This window comes from Sorex fumeus, unplaced genomic scaffold (genome assembly GCF_029834395.1).
Source record: "Sorex fumeus unplaced genomic scaffold, SorFum_2.1 ptg000077l, whole genome shotgun sequence".
Lineage (NCBI taxonomy): Eukaryota > Metazoa > Chordata > Mammalia > Eulipotyphla > Soricidae > Sorex > Sorex fumeus.
This window is the reverse complement of record NW_026606134.1, coordinates 882,956-904,079: the sequence shown is the minus strand read 5'-3', so window position 1 is coordinate 904,079 and position 21,124 is coordinate 882,956. Positions and strand designations below refer to the sequence as shown.

Below are 21,124 nucleotides of genomic sequence, written 5' to 3'. Positions count from 1 at the left end.
CCGTGTATATCAGTGTTAATGCTGATCACACTTTTTGAGAGAGTAGATAATGCTATCTTAGGTGACTATGACACCTAACGCCAGTGGCCAGAATGACGAAGGATAATAATTAACCCGTGGATGTGACTATTAGCAGCACCAAGCACTGTGCTACACACTTTAATATATCACTTCATTTCATCCACTTTGCACCACCTCTTAACTATCCTATTATTTCTGTTTCACAGCAAAGGCAACTCGGATTGAATAACTTCCCTTTGGTCACAGAGCAAAGTGCTGCCACCAGCATGGACTAGGCAGTAAGACTCCTGATTGATCAATATCATTTAATATCCACAGCAACCATGGAGACTTTCTCCACCACCCAAGAAGTGAGCCCTTTGGTGACCGTTGTCTCTGTTCCAGTCACCATTTCTTTGTTCCTGGTGAAAGATGAGATACCACCAATTTTACATACAATGAACCAAAGACACAGACAGCTTAAGCTGTTGCCTGAGAACACACAGCTGGTATTTGGTGGAGCAGAAACTGACTACTTCCTATTTATAGAATCGCACACTACATCTCACCCTGTGACTGGCTTACTTCAGTTTGTATTCTGCATTCGAATATGCCTGCAGTCACGTCTATCAATATTTTATTCCATTCACTACTGATCGTATTCCATTACATGGATCCACACATTTTGGGGTTCATCAGTGATGGAAATTTTGGACTGTTTGCATTTTTTATGATGTATTAAGGTATATACATTCATGGGCAGTTATTGTATATGATTTCTTACTAATCCTTCCCCACCGTATTCTCTATCTCTATTTCTTTCTCTCTTTCTTCTAATCAGTTCAAGGAAATACATTCTGGAAGAAGATGGTGAGGTAATAGAGCTTTGGAAACTATTGCCAACAGGCACAGACTGTGTGACTAGGAAGAATAAGTAACTTCTCTGAACTTTGCTAGATTTTTTCACCAGTGAAATAAGGATAATAATAGTAGCTGCCTTATAAAGTTTAAGATCCTAAAATAGCTAATGCTTAGTGTTAAATTCATATAAACAACAAAAAAACTCATGTGTAAGGTCTACTACAGAAATACGAAGAAAGGCAAAGAAGAAAATATCTCCACTCATAGTGAGAAGACAGAGAAATAACCAGACCTAGTGGAACATGCAATAAAAATATTGCACTCCAGAATTCAACGTGAATTTTGGATTGATTGAAAATAAATGTAGGGACCCAGGAGATGGCTGGAAGATCTGGAGCCAGGCCTGGCATCCACAGTCCCCAGGTGCAATCCCTGGCATTGCCCCACTTGTGGGCTCTCCCAAATAGTCCTGGACACTATCCTGGTCACCCCCAGTACTGAGAGGGAAGCCGTCATATAAAAATAAAAAATCATAATTACGTATTGCAGTTCAGGAAGTGGCTTCCCCTCCCTCCCCTGGCACCCCAACCCCTCCCACCCACCCCCGGCCCCGTGGCTTAGAAGGCTGAGGGAACTGTCAGGCTAGGAGGCCAGGGTGTGTGCAGTTCTGAAAGAGCAGTGGAGAGTGGTGGGAAAGAGAAAGCTGCTTGTGAAGTGTGTGTGGCTGAGACATCATCCAGCAGGGGGGCAGGTGAGAGAGGGCACCTGTGTTGCTGTGGCCCCTTGGTGCAGGGCCCTTTGGAGTAGGAGAAATGCAGTGGAGGGTGCCTGTTTCCCCACCTCCTGCAGCCAGAGGCTTTGTCCACACAGCCACATGGATGCACAGTGTCTTCAGTTTATTTACCTGTACTTAATTGTACTTGATTACGAGCAAGAAAGAACACCTTCTTCTCTTTGACTGACCATCTTGGAGGAATAGGTTGGGACCCCTCCTTGACTCTTCTCTAGTTTGCCTATCAAGTAGATATTGATAGTGATTTGTTTATCTAGCAGTTCACTGCCTTTCCCAGCTGGTGATTTCTATGGTAGCACTGTTTAGAATGTCTTGTGTCCAATGAGAAGCATCCATTCCCTGCTTGCAGTAGATCACTGCTTACAACATATTCCAAGATCTTATGAAACAGCCTATCGGTTCTCTTAAGAGTTTGAGAGTTTTGTGTTTCTTCTTCTATCTATGAAATCTTTCTGGGATCTAAGTTTGGTTGTCTGATGTAGAATGAAACTTATTTTAGCCATATGAAAAGTTGATTTCTTCCAACATTACTCATCAGAGAGTCCCTCCTTTCTCACTCCCTGGCAAGGCATTTCTGGCTGGTGCTCAGTTCTCTTTTCCACCATATACTCTACCCTACTGCCTGTTTGTCATTCTTGCTTTCTTCATCTTTGAAAGCATGCCTCTGTGTTTTATAAACCATGAGTACATGTTACATTAAAAACTCCTGTATTTTGTTTTAAATTTTTGGTAGTCAACTCCTAAATTATTCCTCTCCTGGAGGATAGCACATTGTTACTAGTCCCCCCCCCCCTTTTTGTATCATTATGATTGCTCCTATGGTGACTAATTTTGCTTATAAAGCATTTACGTATTTTTGGATTATGTTCTTTGGATGGATTCCCAGAAATAGAATTACTGAGTCAAAGGGCATGAATATTTTTAATAATTTTAATCCATGGCATATATTTATTTTTAAAATTAAAGTGAATAAAGATTCTGGTAAGTTCCTGGTTGTGATCAACTGGGCTGTGACAGTATGGAGCAGGGTCTGGCTGCCTTTTAGACGTTCAAGATTAATTTTATGTCTTGAACATTTTCATATTTCTATATTTTGGTGTTTGTGGGATATATTTGTTATATACACGTTTATTCTGGCAGCCATTGATTAAGCCTCTACCGGGTGGCTTGCTCCATACTACTGCACTCAGCAAGATCTGGTGTGCTTAATGAACTCACCTGCCCTAGCTGGTAGAAAGTCATTAAACTGATAAACAGAATCCAATGACAAGTGCTTCCTTCCGTGAAGAAAAACATAGATCAGATCAATAGGATTAGTTGTTTGACTGATCCTATTGTTTTTTTTAAGAAGTTTTTATTGGATCACCCTGAGATGCAATTACAAACTTGCATGATTACGTTTCATTCACACAATGCTCAAGCACCCAGAGCACATTTCCTACCACCATTGTTCCTAGTGTCCCACCTGCCACTCGCCACCCCCACCCCACCCCACTCCCTGCCTCTGTGGCAGGTACAATCCCTCTTTCTCTCTCTAATTATGGGCATCATGATTTGCAATACAGATACTAAGAGGTCATCGTGTTTGGTCCTTGGTCTACTTTCAGCATACATCTCCCATTCCGTGCGATCCCTCCAATCATCATTTACTAAGTGGTTCCTTCTCCATTCCAATTGTCTGTTCCCCCAGCATGTGGGGCTGGCTTCCAAACCGTGGCATGATCCTCCTGGTCCTTATCTTTACTGTTCTTAGGTACTAGTCTCATATTGTAGCACTGTAGCACTGTCCTCCCATTGTTCATCAATTTGCTCGAGTGGGCACCAGTAATGTCTCCATTGTGAGACTTGTTGTTACTATGTTTGGCATATTGAATATACCATGGGGAGCTTGCCAGGCTCTGCCATGCAGGCTGGATACTCTTGGTAGCTTGCCGGGCTCTCCAAGAGGGATGGAGGAATCGAACCCAGCTCGGCTGCATGAAAAGCAGACGCCTTCCCACTGTGCTATCTCTCCAGCCCAGTCTTATATTATGCTACTTTATATTGACTGATCATATTGACTGAAAAATGATACAGAAGCAGAGATCTGAAAGGCAAGGAACAGCAAGCTGCACCAAACAGAGGGAAGGCATCTAATTGCAAGTGGACAAGCTAATGAATACCAGGTGGGAAAGAAGGTGGACTGGGGAAAAGGGCAGGTCTGTGTCAAGAGCTCAAATCTCTGAATGGTGCTGAGTAGTGAACCGAGGCTTATACATGGGGAGACCAAATCTCAACACCTAGTAGGGCTGGTGACTCACAATTTTCCAAGCCATGAAGCCATGGAATGGCTTGAGAGAAGCAAAAACTGGAAGAATACTACTGAGATGTCTTTCCCAGCCCATGAGAAGATCAGGCAGGTGCTCTGCTGTGCAAAGACTCTGGAAATGTGGTGATGAGTTTAGGATTAGGCACTGCTGGAGTTATGGGAGCCCATACAAAAGGGACTGAGGTAACAAAGGTCGGAATGAGGGGATGGAGAGATGAGTGGGTACTAACACATGTAGCAAGGGGGTTCCCAGGGATTGCTGATGTGGTGGAGGGCTGATGAGAAAAAGAGGAATTAAGAATTTGTCCTAAGCAAAGTAACTTCCCATCAACTGGTCAATGGAGAAATAAGCTGTGGTCTAGCTCTATTGAACAGAATATTTGTCCACCCATATGAAAGATGAATGTGTGCTCTCTGGGATAAAACGTGTGGATCTGGAGGTGATTATGCCACCTGAAAGAAATTAGAAAGTAAAAACAGTTATTGGATGTATCACTCCTATGTGGAATATGAAAAACTTCAGAAAACCAACTGGCAATAAAACAACAAAAATGACTCCTAGACCCGGAGAAAACTGTGGTGGTGCCCAGAGAGACAGAGATGGGTTGGGAGGCATGGGGTGGGGGTGAGGGTTGCTCGGGGAAGAAAATATCACTGAAACTTTTATGGTGAGAGTGGTGAGAACAGCACGTGGAGATAGACAGCTAATGCTGTGAGATGCTGCAAACCAGCAATACATTTCAAAATTTACGAAGAAGAAGTTGAGACTGTAGTAATAACAAAAAGAATGTTCAACATCCTTCTTCCAAAAAAAATAGTATGTCCTAAATGCTGGCCCAAGAAAACAAGAGGCTGAAATTATGTGACTGAGATGGAAAATGCTGAAAAGAATTGTTGAGGGTGGGGTGGAAACAGGAGTGATCTTAGGCAGCCAAGATGTCTGTGGTTAGCAGTGGAGAACAGTGAGGCCCTGGGAACCACAGTCTGGGGTCCAGAGAGCCCCGGTACAGATGTGGATGTGATATCAGGGAGAGTGTGTGTGGCCAGCAAAACAGACACGGAAGCAAAGAGAGTGAAAGCCTCTGACATTGTCAAGATAAATCTGCTTATTTCCTTTCAGAGTTTTGAAATAGGCTGGCTTTCTCATACTTGACTTTGGGAACAAATTTCTTTCCCGTCCCACTCCCAGAGAAGATTGATGGAAAAGAACTTGAGTATTCTCAGTGACTTGTCAATGCCTGGCTCAGTTCAAACTCCATCTTCCAGTTCTTACTGAAGACAAAGAATTATTCCTGTCATTAGCTTCAGATGCAAGTGGGTAGCTCATGAATACAAGCATTCACATCTTGCAAACTCTTCCAGAAACCTCTCTTGTCTGCTGTGTGTATGTTAGAATAGGACATGCACATCTGCTTCTGCTGTGAAATTTTCTCCAGCAAGTTCCTGCCTCATCCCATTTGCCTGCACTGCAGGACCCCTCACATCAAGATGGGCTGATGTAATGTGAGGTATGGTGCTCAGGGCCATAGAGCTGTCACGATTGAGACCTGTGCTTCCAGAGTAATGCCTTGCAAGGTCATCTCCAACGTGGAGTTACAAAGGGTCTCTTGTTGTTGGAGCATCAAATGGCAAATTTCATTCCAAAGAGAACATTTTCCCTCCTTCACACCAGAATGATCTGAAAGAGAATACTTGGGAAAGCTCTGTGGAGTCATACATCTCCACAAAGGATGTGGAGGATGAAAGGTTGATTTCCTCACACGTATGGCCTCCCAGGCACTGACATGGGTCATTCCTCGGCACAGGAGCAAGAGTTGTCCTGTAGTAATGCCATGTGTCACCACACCACCCTCTCCCACCCCAAAACACACACAAAGAAAGAAGCAAACATTCAGGAACCAAATCTAATATTCAAATGCCATTTATTATCTCTTAATGGGTCTGTGATCTTGGGTATATTTTGTTTTGAAAAGATTTTTTTTAGTCACTGATGTTTGCAACTTTGTAATTCTGCCAAATATATGCTTTCTTGAATACAAAGGTCCCAGACCACAGTCCCCACCAGAGTTTCAACTTCCTTCACTCCTGTTAAGGTGTCTCAGCACTCTCCTTCTTTTCTCCACATCTCATTGTTGTGGTAAGCACAGTCCTTAGATTCCTGCTCATGGCAGCATTTGGGAACTTGACTTGACCTCCTCCAGCCTGAGTTTTCTCCATTTAATGAGGATGAACACTAAAGGTACAGGCCGGAGAGGGATACCAAAGGACTAAGAAATAATTCATCCATGCACTGTTAGCACTCACATGCACTCACTCATTAAATATTTACCTGGTTGGCAGACAGGTAAAGAGAGAAGAGTATGAAAGTATTCAACCAACCATGAACACAAAGTTCTTCAGGATTTGGAGCCAATTCAGGTTTTAATTAAATCCATATTTTGTTGTCAGTTGTTAGATGTTATGTATGTGAACTGTACCAGCATTGGTATTGTTCTTACCCTTATAAAACATATGGGAATCCAAACTTTAAAAATATCATTAAACCATGATAGTGATATAATCATGTTAAATTCAGTGGTTAAAAAGTTTGATTTGGGCAGATAAACATGTATATCTTGGTTGTTATCTTTACTTCCCAAGAAATACCATTTCTCATTGGATGGCCACCATTAGTTGCTAATTTAGTAGGTTAAGGATGGTGATTTAAATATATGAATCTTTCTGGGTGTTCTTAGGCAGAGACACTGACGGATTTCCTGCCAAAGAACTGTTTCTCTTAGATGCTGAGTCTTGCCTCGCTGCCTGTTTGAACACACTTCTTTCCAAAGGTAGTGTTGGCACCGGGAATGCAATATAGTAAGGCCTTTCTAGGATAGAAGTCTTGAACTGTGACTGGGAGCCTGAGATGGTCTTTCTAGACTCAAAATTTACTGTCATGCTAGCACTGCAGCACTGTCCTGTAGCACTGTCCTCCCGTTGTTCATTGATTTGCTCGAACAGGCCCAGTAACAACTCCATTGTGAGACTTTGTTGTTACTGTGTTTGGCATATAGAATACGTCATGGGTAGCTTGCTAGGCTTTGCTGTGCGGATGGGATACTCTCAGTAGCTTGCCAGGCTCTCCAAGAAGGGTGGAGAAATCAAACTCGGGTCGATTGGCATGCAAGGCAGACGCCTCACCCACTGTGCTATGGTAAATGCCAGTTCTGAATTTTTCTGGAAAAAATATAACTAAAGCTTACTGTTCAAAAAAATACAACTTAGCCAAGAATGAACAAAACCATAATGGAGAATAAGAAAAGAAATGCAATTCCTGATACATAAGATTATTTTAGTGCCCAGTAAGTTTCTGACACTTGCCAGTTGGGAGGAGTTAATGATCTCTCCTTACAGCTTTGCTGACTGGATCTCTCTATAGACCTCCACAGATTGGGGATGGGGAAATTTTACTTTTGGACTGTCCTGAAGGGGAGAGTCCTAAATTTTCTGTGCACTTGCATTAATTAAATATTGAAACAACAAGAAGACTATAGATATTTTGAATAACATTTTTCTTTCAAAAGGAACACTAGTATAGAGAGCTTATAAGAGTTTTAACTCAAAAATTAGAGTTCCTTGGTTTGAACTCTTTCTGACTTGATAGCTAATTTTAAGCATATGTTTAACTTCTCCATGCTCAGTTCTCTCATCCATGCAATGACATAAATAATAGACACCCCAAAGGTTGAAGTGAACCCCATAGGATTGTCATGAGAATTCAAAAGGTTTATATTAACTCAATGAAGTCAGAATGGCGGCCAGCTCCTAGCTCTGTAACTATTATTAAAAGCAGTGGATTAGGAATAAATGTGTTTCTATGCGACTCCCAGTTTTGAATAAAGCCTGATCAGAGAAGGTTCTTTGGAGAAATAAAGCAAACTGCTCTTCCTTCAGTAAGAAGCGGACCATATGAAAGGAGGAGAGAGAGAAAGAGAGGGGAGATTTTGGTTCTTCAATTTAGGAGAATTTAGGAGAGCAGGTAACAGCAGGCAGTCTGGATCGCTGAAGAACACAAATTATTCCTTCAGGAATAATTCCTTCTGAGAGAGCTTAGCTAGTATGGAAAATGGAGATGGCTGAAATGGTGGTAGTATTCAAAGTATTTGAGTGCTGTGTGTGTGTGTGTGCCTATGTGTCTGTGTGTGTGAGTGTGCACACGTGTACGTACACATGTTTGTGCATACACATGCAATAAGGTAGGATTATAAAGTGAGATGTCACAATTTTCTAGAACAGCAGATACTGAGCATTGTCAAGGCCCTCCTCATTGTCCTGTCCTCGGGGCCCTTTAGACACCTTCTCCACTCTGGCCTGTTTATTTGAGTTAAAAAATAAACTCCACAGTTTTCAAGACCTAGATGCTTTATGTGTGGTTCATTCTTTGGAGGGGGTGTATAAGTGCCACGTGACAAGTGGTTACCATGGTAATTTCTCATTATTGTTGAATTGAAAAATAATTACTCTGGCAAAAATCCCACATAACCTGTCAGTGCTGAAGTTAAAGATGCCGAGGGGCAGTCCTGGCCCTGGGATCCTGTTTTTGGTGAAGAGGGACAGAGCAGGGAGCAGGAAGAGAATCCAGGTCGGAAGCAAAGTGCTTTTGTGGATTTTAAAATATAATTAAGACTCTCTTCCGTTGTTGGACCTGAGCACATCTCTCATCCTGAGAGATGATTTAGCTGACGGTAGTGCCGGGGCTCACCTGTGAGATGGGACAGAAGGACCAAGGAATTTAATTGCAGAAATGCAGAGAGGGTACTCTTCAGAGTGGGAAAGTGTCCGCGGTATTTTCACCTAATTAAAATACATGAGAATTGTCAGCACCACTCCCTCTGCCTGTGTTCAGCCCGAGTTCGTTTGGTCTTTATTTGCCTGTTGGCTACACTAGTGCTATTGTGATTTTCAGCTTTGGGAACCCACATTCTGCTCACTAATGTTCACTGAAAGCTAACCGTGCACCTTCCAGACACCAGACAACAGGGCTGCCAATGTACCTGTCTGTTTGGGAAAGGGGAGAGACCTTGATAAGGAGTCTTGGGGTAGAGGTGCCCAGATGGATTTCACCCTCCAATCACCTTCAATTTGGGGCTCTTGGGCACCAGTCATTCTGCCCCAAAAGTCATTTTGGAAGACAACAAAGCTCCCAGGCTTCCTTCTTGTGTGTGTGGAGTGGGGTGGGGAGGTTAGTCTTAAGAAATCATTCTCCTTGAGGCCAGAGCAATAGTATAGCCAGTAGGGCACATTCTTGCATGCAGTTAACCCAGGTTCAATCCTTGGCATCTCGTATGATACCTGAATACTGCCAGGAGTAATTTCTGAGTGCAAAAGCAGGAGTAACCCCCAAGCACACTGGGTATGGCTGACTCCAAAAACAAAAGGGAGGGGGGAGGGAAAGAGGGCGAGAGGAAGGGAGGGAGGGAAGAAAGGCATAAGGGGGAGAGAGAGGGAAGGGAGAGAGAAAGGGAAGTAGGAATGGGGGGCATCATCTTCTATTTGGTTACTGAAATCCTCAAGAAATTCTCTGCCTTTCAAGGAGAGATTGACAAACTGTTATGATGATGATGATGATGATGACGATGATGATGATGATGATGATGATGATGATGATGATGATGATGATGATGCCATGATTGTCACTGTGAGTTTCTAGGGGCTCACCTTTCTCCTGGCAGAGCTGGGCTCTGTTTTGTAATGATCCTGTTCCTGCTACAAGAGCCTTAGAAACAGTCTGAGTTCATCTGTCTCCAAGCTATCAGTACACCTGAAGTCTTGGATCTGAAAGCACAAAGGTCTTCCAATGGAAGAGTGAAACTGTATCCATACCTACATCTAGTCCTGACTCTGCTGCCCTATTTCTAGTGGTAAAAACTGAGTTTTCCTGGAGAGAATGCTTTACTGATACACACACTACATATGGTAGCTCTCACATCACCAGCATTTGGTGCTGCATGGCCGCCCCATGCGCCGGACCTCAAGTTCTTGGTTTGCTTTTATATACACTTACTTTAACCTAAACCTGTTGGTCCCTAAAAAGTCAATTATGTTTGCTTGTCAGTCTGTTTTTAAGTTACTTGAAGTAACTCCCTAAACAGAGTGACCTCTCCTTACTCACCCTACCAACATAGGCACTTGCTCTCAGTGACTTTTCTTTGGGATTCTTGCTTTCACATCATCTTTGAAACTTTCCTCCTATGGCCTTCTGCTGGCCTACGGATCAACCCCGTCATGTTTCTAGCCCAGAAGTGAAGACTGAGAATTCTGTGGTTCTTCATTTGACAATGATCAAGGTGATACATTTACAATCCCAAGGCAGAAGCTCTGAGCTGCAAAACTTTCCAATCCACTTTATGTTTTATTTCCTTGGCTTCTTTTCTCTTTCTCTTCACATGTGGTCAGGCAAAGCGTTTATAGACTTTGTCTCTGGGGCTGATTCAGTTCTAAATGACCCACAACTGGAAATTCCATCACCGAGGGACTAATTTTGCTATTGTTCAGTGCATCTCACAAGAATGTGGCTGAGTACTAATCACATATCATCTAAGATCTGCTGGGTTTTCTGCCAGAAGAGTTCTTACTTGGCTCAACAGAGGTCATTTCAGCTGCATTTCAATGGCTTCCTGGACTCCAAACTACATATTTCCTCCACAGAATTTCCTTCATAAAATTACCTCCCTTCTCTCAGGCACTTCAGCAGGCAGCAGGCAAGTGATGTTCAGAGAGAAACTGCATGGCAGTGGAGAAAGTGTACCAACTCTAAAGAGGTTCTAGAAAGCTGCTTGAACAGACTTCTTTGACTCTTGTGCCCTTCCTTTCTGCAAGCACTTTGTAAGCAGGATTAAGCCTGAACTGTAGGCTCAATGATGGAAAAGTTAATAATGGGGGAGCTAATATTCAAAGTTAATCATGTGTGAGGGTGGAAAGTAAAGGGGGAAATCTTGGTCTCTTCCTCTTGGTTTTTCTATAAACCTGAAACTGCTCTACAAAGGAAAGCCTGTTTTCAGAACTTGTTTGAGATCATGCTGACTCGTCTGCGAACATTGCTTTTAACAATCCCAAGCCATCTGGGGCCAGAATTTCCACCCCGTCCCTTCCTTCTTTCTGATTTCTCACCCGGACCTCCCCAAAGACAATCAGAGAAATGAACCAGGCTGAGGTCAAGACTGGTCTCAGGTGTCCTGGGAATCTGGTTTCAATTGCACTCCCATCTTTGGTTAGAAATATACATTTGGTTTTTGGTTTTTGGTTTCTTTTTGGTTCACACCTGGCAATACTCAGGGATTACTCCTAGTGGTGCTCTGGGGACCATGTGGGACTCAGGTATTGAACCCAGGTTGACTGCATGCAAGGCAAACACCCTCCCTGCTGTGCTATTGCTCTGGACCCAGCGAAATGTAGTAGGACAAGACTAATCCACCACCAAAGCTTCTGCATGTGTTTCTGCATGTACAAACAGGGGCCCAGCATGAGTGCTTTTATTCGTTCAAGCAACACCTTTTGTTAAATGATGGTGTTCAGAGGCTACACACTGTTTAGGGTCCCCCATAACAGGCAGGGCCACCAGCCGCCAGAGCCCCAGCCCCTGCTCAGTTGTGCTGGAGAGAAGAAACAGAGAAAAAGCAAAGGCAAGGAGCAAGGCAGAAGTGGAGTAACTAGTGAACTGAACATGAGGTCCTTCAAAACACGACCCCGTGTGCTGAGCATTCAAAAGACGTTTGCTCTTACTCCTTTTCCATCTGGATGGTAGTGTGAAGTCCAATAGACCCATGTGTCCAGGCTCCCAAATAGGCTTTCTTTCTCCTACTTGCTGTTTCTAGATATTTCCTCAAGGCTCTGATAGCCCCTGAAGCACCCATCCTCAGGCCTTTGTGCCAGGTGAAACCAGGCTGCCTGGTCCTTTCTCCCCTGACTATGTCCTGTTGGTGGTCTTGAGGGTGGAGACCAATTTCCCTGTGTACTTAAGGACCTGAACATAATAACAGCTCAATGAACATTTCTTTTTGAAAGGAGGAGGGGCATGGTCTGTGTATAGCTAGGATCTCCTGGGATGGTTTTCTGTGTGTAGGAGTCTTACTGAAAATAGAATAGGCTTTGGCTGTGTTGATTGGGAGGATACAGAAAAAGAGATTGAAAGTTTTCTTTGTCTGGAGTTGCTTCTTTTCTGAAGAAGATGGTTTTGATCTTCACTGGCTCCTCAATTATTCTTTTGCTTTTTGGGTCACATCCGGTGATGCTCAGGTAACTCCTGGCTCATGCACTCAGGAATCACTCCTGGTGGTGCTTGGGGGACCATATGGGATCCTGGAAATTGAACCCAGGTTGGCTGCATGCAAGACAAATGCCCTACCCGCTATCACTCCAGCCCCATCCTCAGTTATTCTTGCCAGGGATGAAGGTGCCTTCTGAGGCCCCAGAGTGATGAGGACTTTAATGTGATAATAGCAGAGCAACTGGACAGAAGAGAGATGAGAGATGTCTCCACCAGGGCCAGGAAATGGGGTTGATTAAATCCCAGCTGCCCCTACCCCCAGTTTTCATGCCCCCCATTTCATGCCCTCTACCCCGCAGCCCCCAAACTGACAATCAGTTGCAAAATCCTCTGGGGAAAGAGTTGGCTGAAAAATCAGAACATTTGTGGGTCAATTGACCACTCTCTGGAGTTTGAAGTGAAATTTACCAAAACAGTCCTAATTCAGTGTTAGGAGGTCTTTGTCAGCCCTTGGAAATGAGCAACGATTTTTTTTAAAATTTTAGTAATGTAATTTTTAAAAAATTTTTATTAGTGAAACACCATGAGGTACAGTTTTAGACTTACAAATTTTTGTGCTTCGGTTTCAATTATACAATGATCAAATACCCATCCCTTCACCAGTGCCCATTTTCCACCACCATGGATCCCAGTATCCCTCCCACCCCCATCCTCCCCATCCAACCCTGCATCTGTGGCAGGGTATTCCCTTTTGTTCTCTCTCTCCTTTTGGGTGTTGTGGTCTGCAAAAGAGGCATTGAGTGGCAATCATGTTCGGTCCATAGTCTACTTTCAACACGCATCTCCCCTCCTGGGAGGATCCTCCAAACACCCTTTATTTGGTGCTCCCTTCTCTATCTGGGCTGCCCTTTCCCCATCGATTTTAACCACTGTAAAATGGATATGTTTTGAAGTGATTTGGGGGTGAGGAAGGGAAACACGGGTCCCAACTCAAACAGATTCCTGCAGATGGTTTGTGTTCTGCTATTTTTTTTATTAAAAAAATTTTTAATAGTGAGACATCATGAGGCACAATTGCAGACTTACACATTTTTGTGCTTGGGTTTAAATTATACAATGATCAAATACCCATCCCTCCACCAGTGTCTGCTATATTTTTAATAATTGTTTTAATAACAAGCAAGTGCTTGTTTAAAATTCTACAACAGTCCTTAGAATAATCCATGTGCCTGGGATGGTTGTTCATGCCTGAGCTTCTCTAACTAGAATGTTCTACACAGCAGAACCCCGCGCTCACAGTGAAATAGCTAATACAGGGCTACAGGCACCTCTGTTTGCATTCATCATCTTAGAATTTTACTCTCCTCATTCTGATTGTCATGTTGAGGGTTCTGTCTGAAAAAAGTGGGCTATGGGGGTGTGGGGAGAGAGTGGAATGCACTTGTATTGAAATACAAATCCTTTAGTTAAAAGGATTTGTTCAAAAGGTTGAATTGTGTTCCAAAAATACAATTCATTATATCCCCCCTCATATGTCTTGCAGAATTTATTTCATTTGGTTTGTATGAATTTATCAGCTGAATTGGGATTCCATCCCCACTTGAGGCAATTAACTTGAAGAGTGACCACAAGCCCGGGCTCCCGCCCTTTCCCCAACACCCACACACATATGCTAAATAACAAGCAAGCTGCGAAGGGGATTTTTCTTTCATTTCCCTTCCCTTGTCCTCTCTGAGCTTCTCCTCCACACTGGCCTGTGAAATAAATGATCTGTCTCTTTGCAGGACAGCGACAACCTCTGGTGGGACGCATTCGCCACTGAGTTTTTTGAAGACGACGCCACGTTAACCCTTTCATTTTGTTTGGAAGATGGACCAAAGCGATACAGTAAGAAAGCAGTTTATTTTTCTAACATTCCCTCTTCAGGGGCTTCTGAGAAGCCTGGTGTGTGTGTGGGGGGGTGGGGGGACGGGGGTGGTTGGGGTGGGTGGGTGTGGTCATAGCTTGGAGCTGATAGGCTGATGATGAGGTTTCTGCACCTTATACACTGCCCACTGAGGTGTGGGCATCGGTGTGGACTCAGCCTACCAGAGTTGAGTTGGCAGTGAGAGATTTCCTTTCAGGCTGAGAAGGTTGAACACTTGACTGTTTAGAGAGCAAGGGAAAAAACAGACGAGGCACCCTGTGATATATGGAAGCTACGTTGCAGACACTTTCCATCTATCTCTTCTCTGTGCCCCACCCTCCCTTTTATTCTTGGCAGCTCTCACTTGCTACCGGAAATTCTACTTCTGAAGTTTTCTGTAAAAAATAGGAATTATCCTAGGCACTGTGTCAGTCTCATTCTTTCCTCTTATCAGTGATCTCAGGTATTCGTTTGACAAGTGCCATTTTTTTTTTCTGGAGGGTTGCTTTGAATGTACAGTTTAGGATTCGTGTTGACTGTTGACAGAATTATAGTGCCATGTCTTTCCTCTGAGGGATGGCTTCATAAAGGTTCTCAAATTATAGCCCATTGGCATCTTGGGAAACAACCTATCCTGATTAGGTTCAGCCAACTTGTCAGAGAACAAATCCGCCGGTTATGCTCTAGACTAAGTGCCAACGACACAACAGTACAAAGGCAAGTCATGTCCAGTTCCATCACAGAGAACTGTGTTATCAGAAATCAGAGTTGCATGGATAGAATGCCATGTTGGAAGGGAAAAGTGTCCAGTTGTCACTAATAGTGGGATGAGGATGGAGTCAATTCAGAGCTTTTGCCAATGGCAAGACCACAGATTCTACCTGATGCCTGCTAAATGTACTTCACTCACTAGAGTGTAACTATTGGTTTTGTTTGGGGGGACAAGACTGTAGACAACTGTAGCATTTGGATTTATTGCACGACAGTTGATTATTTATGCTAATACATGCATGGTGATTTTGCAATGTTGGCAAACTAGGGAGAACAGGACATTTTGGACTTTTTACCCAGCTGGGACTCATGGTTGGGAAGATTTCTTGATTCGCTGATAAGGGCATGGGGCATTTTTCGTCTATATTTTGGGGGATGGAGGCAGTAACCATGGTGCCACGGATTGTTTTGAACTGTCTGTATATTAAACCTAGCAATTTTTGTCACAAACTCTGGTGAATGCACTTTCTGGAGGTTCGGATGACTTAACTTGTTTTCCAGGTGTGAGGATATATCCCCAAGCCCTACTGCAAGTCGCAAGTCAAGCTGGGCTCAGAAGCTGTATTTTAGGAGTCTCTAGGAAATAAACACACAAATCTATCAATTATTCTCTCATCCAAAGCTTGCTTGATCAATGATGAATAATTTTGAACCAAGCAGTCATCCATTCTTGGAGTCTTACATTTTTCTGAGCCATAAACTCAAATAATTCCAAGTTATTCCTGCTTTTTGTTCTGGTGCTTTTTAATGTTTATTATTAATTATTATTATTATTATTATTATTATTATTTTGGTTCATGAATCCATTAGCTGCTGCTCAGTGTATGAGAATTATGGGTTGAAAGCCTGCACTAATAAAAAGGATTCTCCGCCTTCCCTCTGTCCACCCCCCACCCTTCCTCCTCTGGAGATGGGCTCGTGAGAGGCTTTTGAGAGCTCGCCACATCCAGGAGTGTAAGCCTGATCTGCCATTGTTGCCCAGGTTTCTTTGTTTCTCAGAGCCAAAATATTTCCTGAGCACAGACGAGAAACCAAGCTGATTGACAGTGTACAGCCCAGTCTCCTCAGCTGCTGCGCTGACAGCCCTGTGACGTGCCCGCGCTGCTGATGTGCTGGCGAGTGACAGTTGATTGACAGCCCAGGACTGGGAGAGGGGGCAGCCGGGCAGCTCTGTGCGGCTGTTTATGCAGCGCTCCAAGGACGCTGCTGCCACCTTAACCCCTTCGCGGGTACAGCTCCCAGTGCCAGGCTATAGTGAAACACCTGCTGGCGCGGGGGGTGGGGGTGGGGGGGTTAGGGGCCGCTGCTCTTCCTGCCTACCTCCCAGGGAACCCAGAGCTTGGCATTTGGAGGGGGAAAAACGGTTATTAGATGTGTCTATATTAAAAATGCGTACTGATTTACCAAGAAATATTTCAAATGAGGATTATTTAACCCTTTCTAGGGGGAAAAAATCCTACCTCTTCCCCCGTTTTAGTGTCTTTAAGGGACCTGCTAGTTCTGACCAATCTCGATCTCTAGGCTACCGTAAATCCTGTAATAGGCATTTGTTATCGATCTGTGTCCATGAGCCCCTACTCTAATGCTAGCCGCATCTGCATGTGCTCAGGTTTCTTTTTTCTCTTATTTATCACTTGATTTTCAGATTAATACAGAGATTGGCACTTAACAAGAACATAGTCACTTTGCTGAGTGAGTAAGTAAATATATGGAAGATATTCAGGGAAGAGGCGTTGATCACCAAATACAGTGTTGGCAAAACAGCTCTTTTATTAAGAGCTTTGGACTTATTTCAAACTGGAAGAACTTAGTGGTTAGGGCTCTCCTGGCATTTTAAACTCTGAGGCTCTGGCATAGGGTCTGATGTGCTCAAAGCCGGGGTTAGAATGGGGAGCCACACCATCCTCGGGAGATACGGTGCTATTCCTTTAGAAAGTTCCTCTGTGTTGATAAAGGTGCTCTACCCAACTGACTCCCTAACGCAGGTGGAGGCAGCCCCTCCAGTGGAATAGGACTGGGTCCCATGGAGACTGTAATATCTCCCCAACGAGAGGAGGATGTGGTTGTATAGAGTGGTTCCAAATGGACGTGCTAGAAGTTGGCTTTCTTTTGAGTCATCCTTACCAGTAGGTCACTGGTTAAAGACTATGAGAGCTGAAAACATCTTTTCAGAAATCAGAAAGTTGGTCCAGAGAGCCCCAGCTAGTGAGCTCTGCTCTAAGATCTACCATCTGCAAACTCAATAGGTATGAGCTCTGTACAACCATCAGCCCTGTGCCATCCTCTGTCTACAAGATCCTAAAGAAAACTAGTGAATTCTTCAGTTCACGCATCTCCAGGGATTTAAGTGACAAGTGTTGCCTGTGCCTTAGGTGACAGAGAAGGCCCAGGAGGTGGAGAAGCAGTGTCCTCAACATTATCTGCATGCCCACTCTGCGGTTTGACCCATATGGTCTCTTACTTTCTCTCTCAATCTGGCACAGAAGTGGGATGACAGCCTACTTGAGCATCAACCAAGCATTGATTTTTCCCCATTCCTTTCTGGGGAAGTGTGACAGAAGTGGGCCTCCATCTCTAATGTCCAACACTTTTCCTTATCCTTGCAGCTATCATAAATGCCCTTTGAGTCAAGGTGCTAGGAATCCCTCCAGGAGTCTTGGGCGATGTTCTCCAATGATAGAGCCCACAATGTTCCTGGTTCATTCTGGAAATTTTGCTTTGTTTAGGGGCCACTCCTGCTGGTGCTCAGGGCTAACTCTTGGCTCTTCTCTGAGATATCACTTCTGGTGGTGGTTGGGGAACCACATGGAGTGCTGGAGATTGAACTGAGGTCAGCCATATGATAACTGTACTATCACTCTGGCTCCTGGAAATATTTCTTTGTGGGGACAAGTGCAGGTTTTCCAGAGAACTATGCAGTGGTAGGCAGGGAGTCTGTACCATACGGCAGAAATGAGGGCTCACCAGGAATACTCCTGACTTTCGTCATCCTTTATGCCTTTATTTGCTTATCTTTGAAGTGAGCATGATGCTATCACCAGTTGACTGTGCTGAAAAGAAAATGAGATAAATCAAAGCACCCACAGTCACATGGAGCACTGAGTCAGGATTGACTATGAGTACTGATAACAGTACACTTAGCCTTGGCTTGTTTGGGGCTGCTCCCATTTGGCACATGCATGCTGATCAAGAGAGCACTGGGTGGAGAGCTTGCTGCCGCAGTTTGCTGGTTGGTGCAAATTGGTGAGACTTTTCTACTAGACAGCTCCTACTGAAAGGCAACATGGAAGAGCCACACTTCTCTCAGCTCTGACAAATTCTCTAGAACAGAAGTGGTGTGCTGGAGGAAGGAACTAGAAGGGAGAAGGCAACTGCAAATGTGGTCTGTTCTTAGAGGGGGGTCTGTCGGTCAAAAACCTCCAAACATATCCAGCTTGGCATTGCATGGAAATTAGGGGGAAGTGATGTCAGTACTACAACGCACCTTCTTATTTTGGGTACTTCCTCAGGGTGTATAAATGTTTTAGGACAGGTTGTGTCGTTCTGATAGAGGTTCTGGGTCTGGTCATGATCACGATCACGATCATCCTGTTGTTTGTCGATTTCCTCGAGCAGGCACCAGTAACGTCTCCTTCTTCCTAGCCCTGAGATTTTAAAAGAGCCATTTCAATGCTCTTTCAGGGTTAGGAGAATGAGACCCATCATTGTTACTGGTATTTGGCATATTGAGTACGACACGGGGAGTTTGCCAGACTCTGCCATGTGGGCAGGATACTTTTGGTAGCCTGCGAGGTTCTCCAAAGGAAAAATGAGATAATAATATGTCACGCAGCCTAATGCAGCTGCGCGTTTCCGGGAGCTGGGTTTTATAGTCTTGGCCGTTGATAGGACCAACCTGGCGCTGGCAGCAGCTGGTGTGTGTGATGCCTACCTACTAGAAGATGGGGGGTCTGGGTGGAGAAGGCCCAGTCACAATCCGAGCAGGCTTGGAGATCTCAGCCCCAGGATCCACATGCCTGGGTTCCTCTGCCAGTTCTTTCATGCATGAGGCTTGCCCGGACGTGTATAGAGAGGTCCCAGCATGGCCGTGGCTGGCTCCAGAGTTCCTCAGCTGCTGGGGCTCTGCTTGGTGGGAGGGGAGGGAAACTCAACCCGCCCCGCCTCCAAGGGGCCCCAGTGAAGACAGCCAGGCGCGGGGGCAGGAGACTCTGGGTACTAGGATTCAAATCCTGCTTCATCTGTTGCTGCCTGTTTGGGGATCAGTCATTTTGTCAATATGTCAGCAGCCTGATCTGAAAAGCAAGGATTGGATGTGTTGACTCATGTCAAATTCCCAGTAGAGTTTCCAACTCCTTGAAAATGGCCCACATGATCTGCTGTGAGGTGCTGGAACTCCAGTGAACACATGGTTGCCCTAGGTTGAGACACAGGAAAACTTTGATGTGATTATCATTATCCTTTTAACGACTTTTTGTCATTTGGGAATTGGTGAATTCTAATCATTTTCTGTTACGCGTTTTTAATCACATTTATTTCCATTACATTCTTCCTGTTTAAAATCAGAATTTCTGGGGTGGCCAGACACCTTCTTAGTCATGGAAGCCTAAGAATTATTTTCCCCTCTGTGGCTGCTGGTGTGGAAGGGGGATGAGGATCTGGGAAGGGGTGTGTGTGGCAGTTTTCTCTCCTTACAAAAGAAAATTGTCTTCAGAGATGCCATCCCTCCTCAAGTGCTATTCTCTTCCATTTCCTTGGTCATCGGTCTCATTAAATAGTTTGAAGAATCCCAAATCAGCCCTCAGTGGAGTCATTTCTGCACCCCGTGTCTGTTTTACGTTTTCTCCCTTGCCTCCTCCCCATCTGGAAACCTTGATAGCATTGCAATATTGGCTAAGTTCTTCAATCCCATCTTTTAATATGTGATTTTATGTGTTGTGTATTTGGATGTGTTCCCTTAAGGTAGAGAAATTCTATGAGGCCCAAGCAACTGCCCTGTCTCTGGTTACTGTTCTATTGCTTTTATTGGTTCACCTCTCCCAGCTGTGTTTTTATTGTGCTTGCTTATATAAGAGTTCTGAGAGCATCCCCCCACTCACTCTTTCTCTCTCTCTAGTATCGTATTACATGATTAAAAATATATTTCTGGGAAAATCATTCCTTGAATATATGCAGAAGGCATTTTAAGCCCATGCTTAATAACTACTGTGGCATCAACGTAGTCCTTTGAAAAGTTACAGTGAAGGAGCTTGCAGAGTAGCATGCAAGGAGAATGGATTTCCAAGGCCAGAATGGGATTTTCTATAAATAACACCTCTCAGAGTCCACGTGAGTAATGGAGAGACGTAAGTTCTTATCACTGTTAGTTTCCCTAAGAGACACATGCCAGGTCCTGAGGGTCTTTCTCTGGAACTTTGCGTCTTTGAAAATCCTTCATTCCTTGTCTTTTTTATTTTATGGAAGTGTGGATAAAACTTCTGGCTATTAGGTCCACCTAGACTAATTCAGAGCCAAAATCTTACCATAGCCACACAGCACTGGAGCATATGACACGCAGTTACAGGTGTTACTGGAACTATCTTAAATCAGCCGTTTCACATGCAGCATCAAGGTAATAAAAATGCCAACATCATAGGGCATTTATGAAGATAAAATAAGATTAAGCTACATGTAATCTTAGCTTAGTTGTGCCCATGGAAGTAGCTCGATAAATATGAATTGCATGAGTAAAGGAAGAGATGAATGAATAAGTGGGTTATGACTTGGATACCCAATTACTTCAAATTAGATGATAGTTTTCATTGCTTATTTAGTTGTTTGGACATAGCAGGAAAATAATCTGACTTTGGGTAAAGCCATATCATACCTGTCTTCTTACGAATTTTATGACTGATTGGGGGGAAAAACTGATATTAAGGGAAGATGAAACTTAAACAAACCAGTATCAAACTATTAGGCTTCTGATAACTGTGGATGAGGGATGAGGTATTTCATTGTTGCTGTGTCCTATCCGCTTAGAAAGTCAGGAACTGTGAATATTTATTAAGTGCCAGTTATTGTGCTGGGCTTACTCCTCAGTAGGTGAAAAGACATGAACCATGATTGTGTCAGAAAATGTTTATAAAGGTCAGAGAGTTAGTACAAATGTTAAAGCACTTGCCTTGTATGTGCTGTCCTCATTTAATCCGTGGTACCATATATGTTTCCCTTAGCACAGCCAGGGTCGGCTCCTGAACAGTGTTG

The 21,124-nt window shown here is 43.8% G+C and overlaps 1 protein-coding gene across 10 annotated transcripts in view; it reads left to right on the top strand.

Moving 5' to 3' along the window:
- LDB2 (LIM domain binding 2) overlaps positions 1-21,124 on the top strand; it is a 383,871-nt gene that overhangs the window by 132,231 nt on the left and 230,516 nt on the right. For all 10 annotated transcript variants that reach the window (XM_056130359.1, XM_056130357.1, XM_056130358.1 and 7 more), the window contains exon 2: positions 13,992-14,094. In XM_056130359.1, the coding sequence (XP_055986334.1) occupies positions 13,992-14,094 (103 nt within the window). The remainder of the gene's footprint in view (positions 1-13,991; positions 14,095-21,124) is intronic.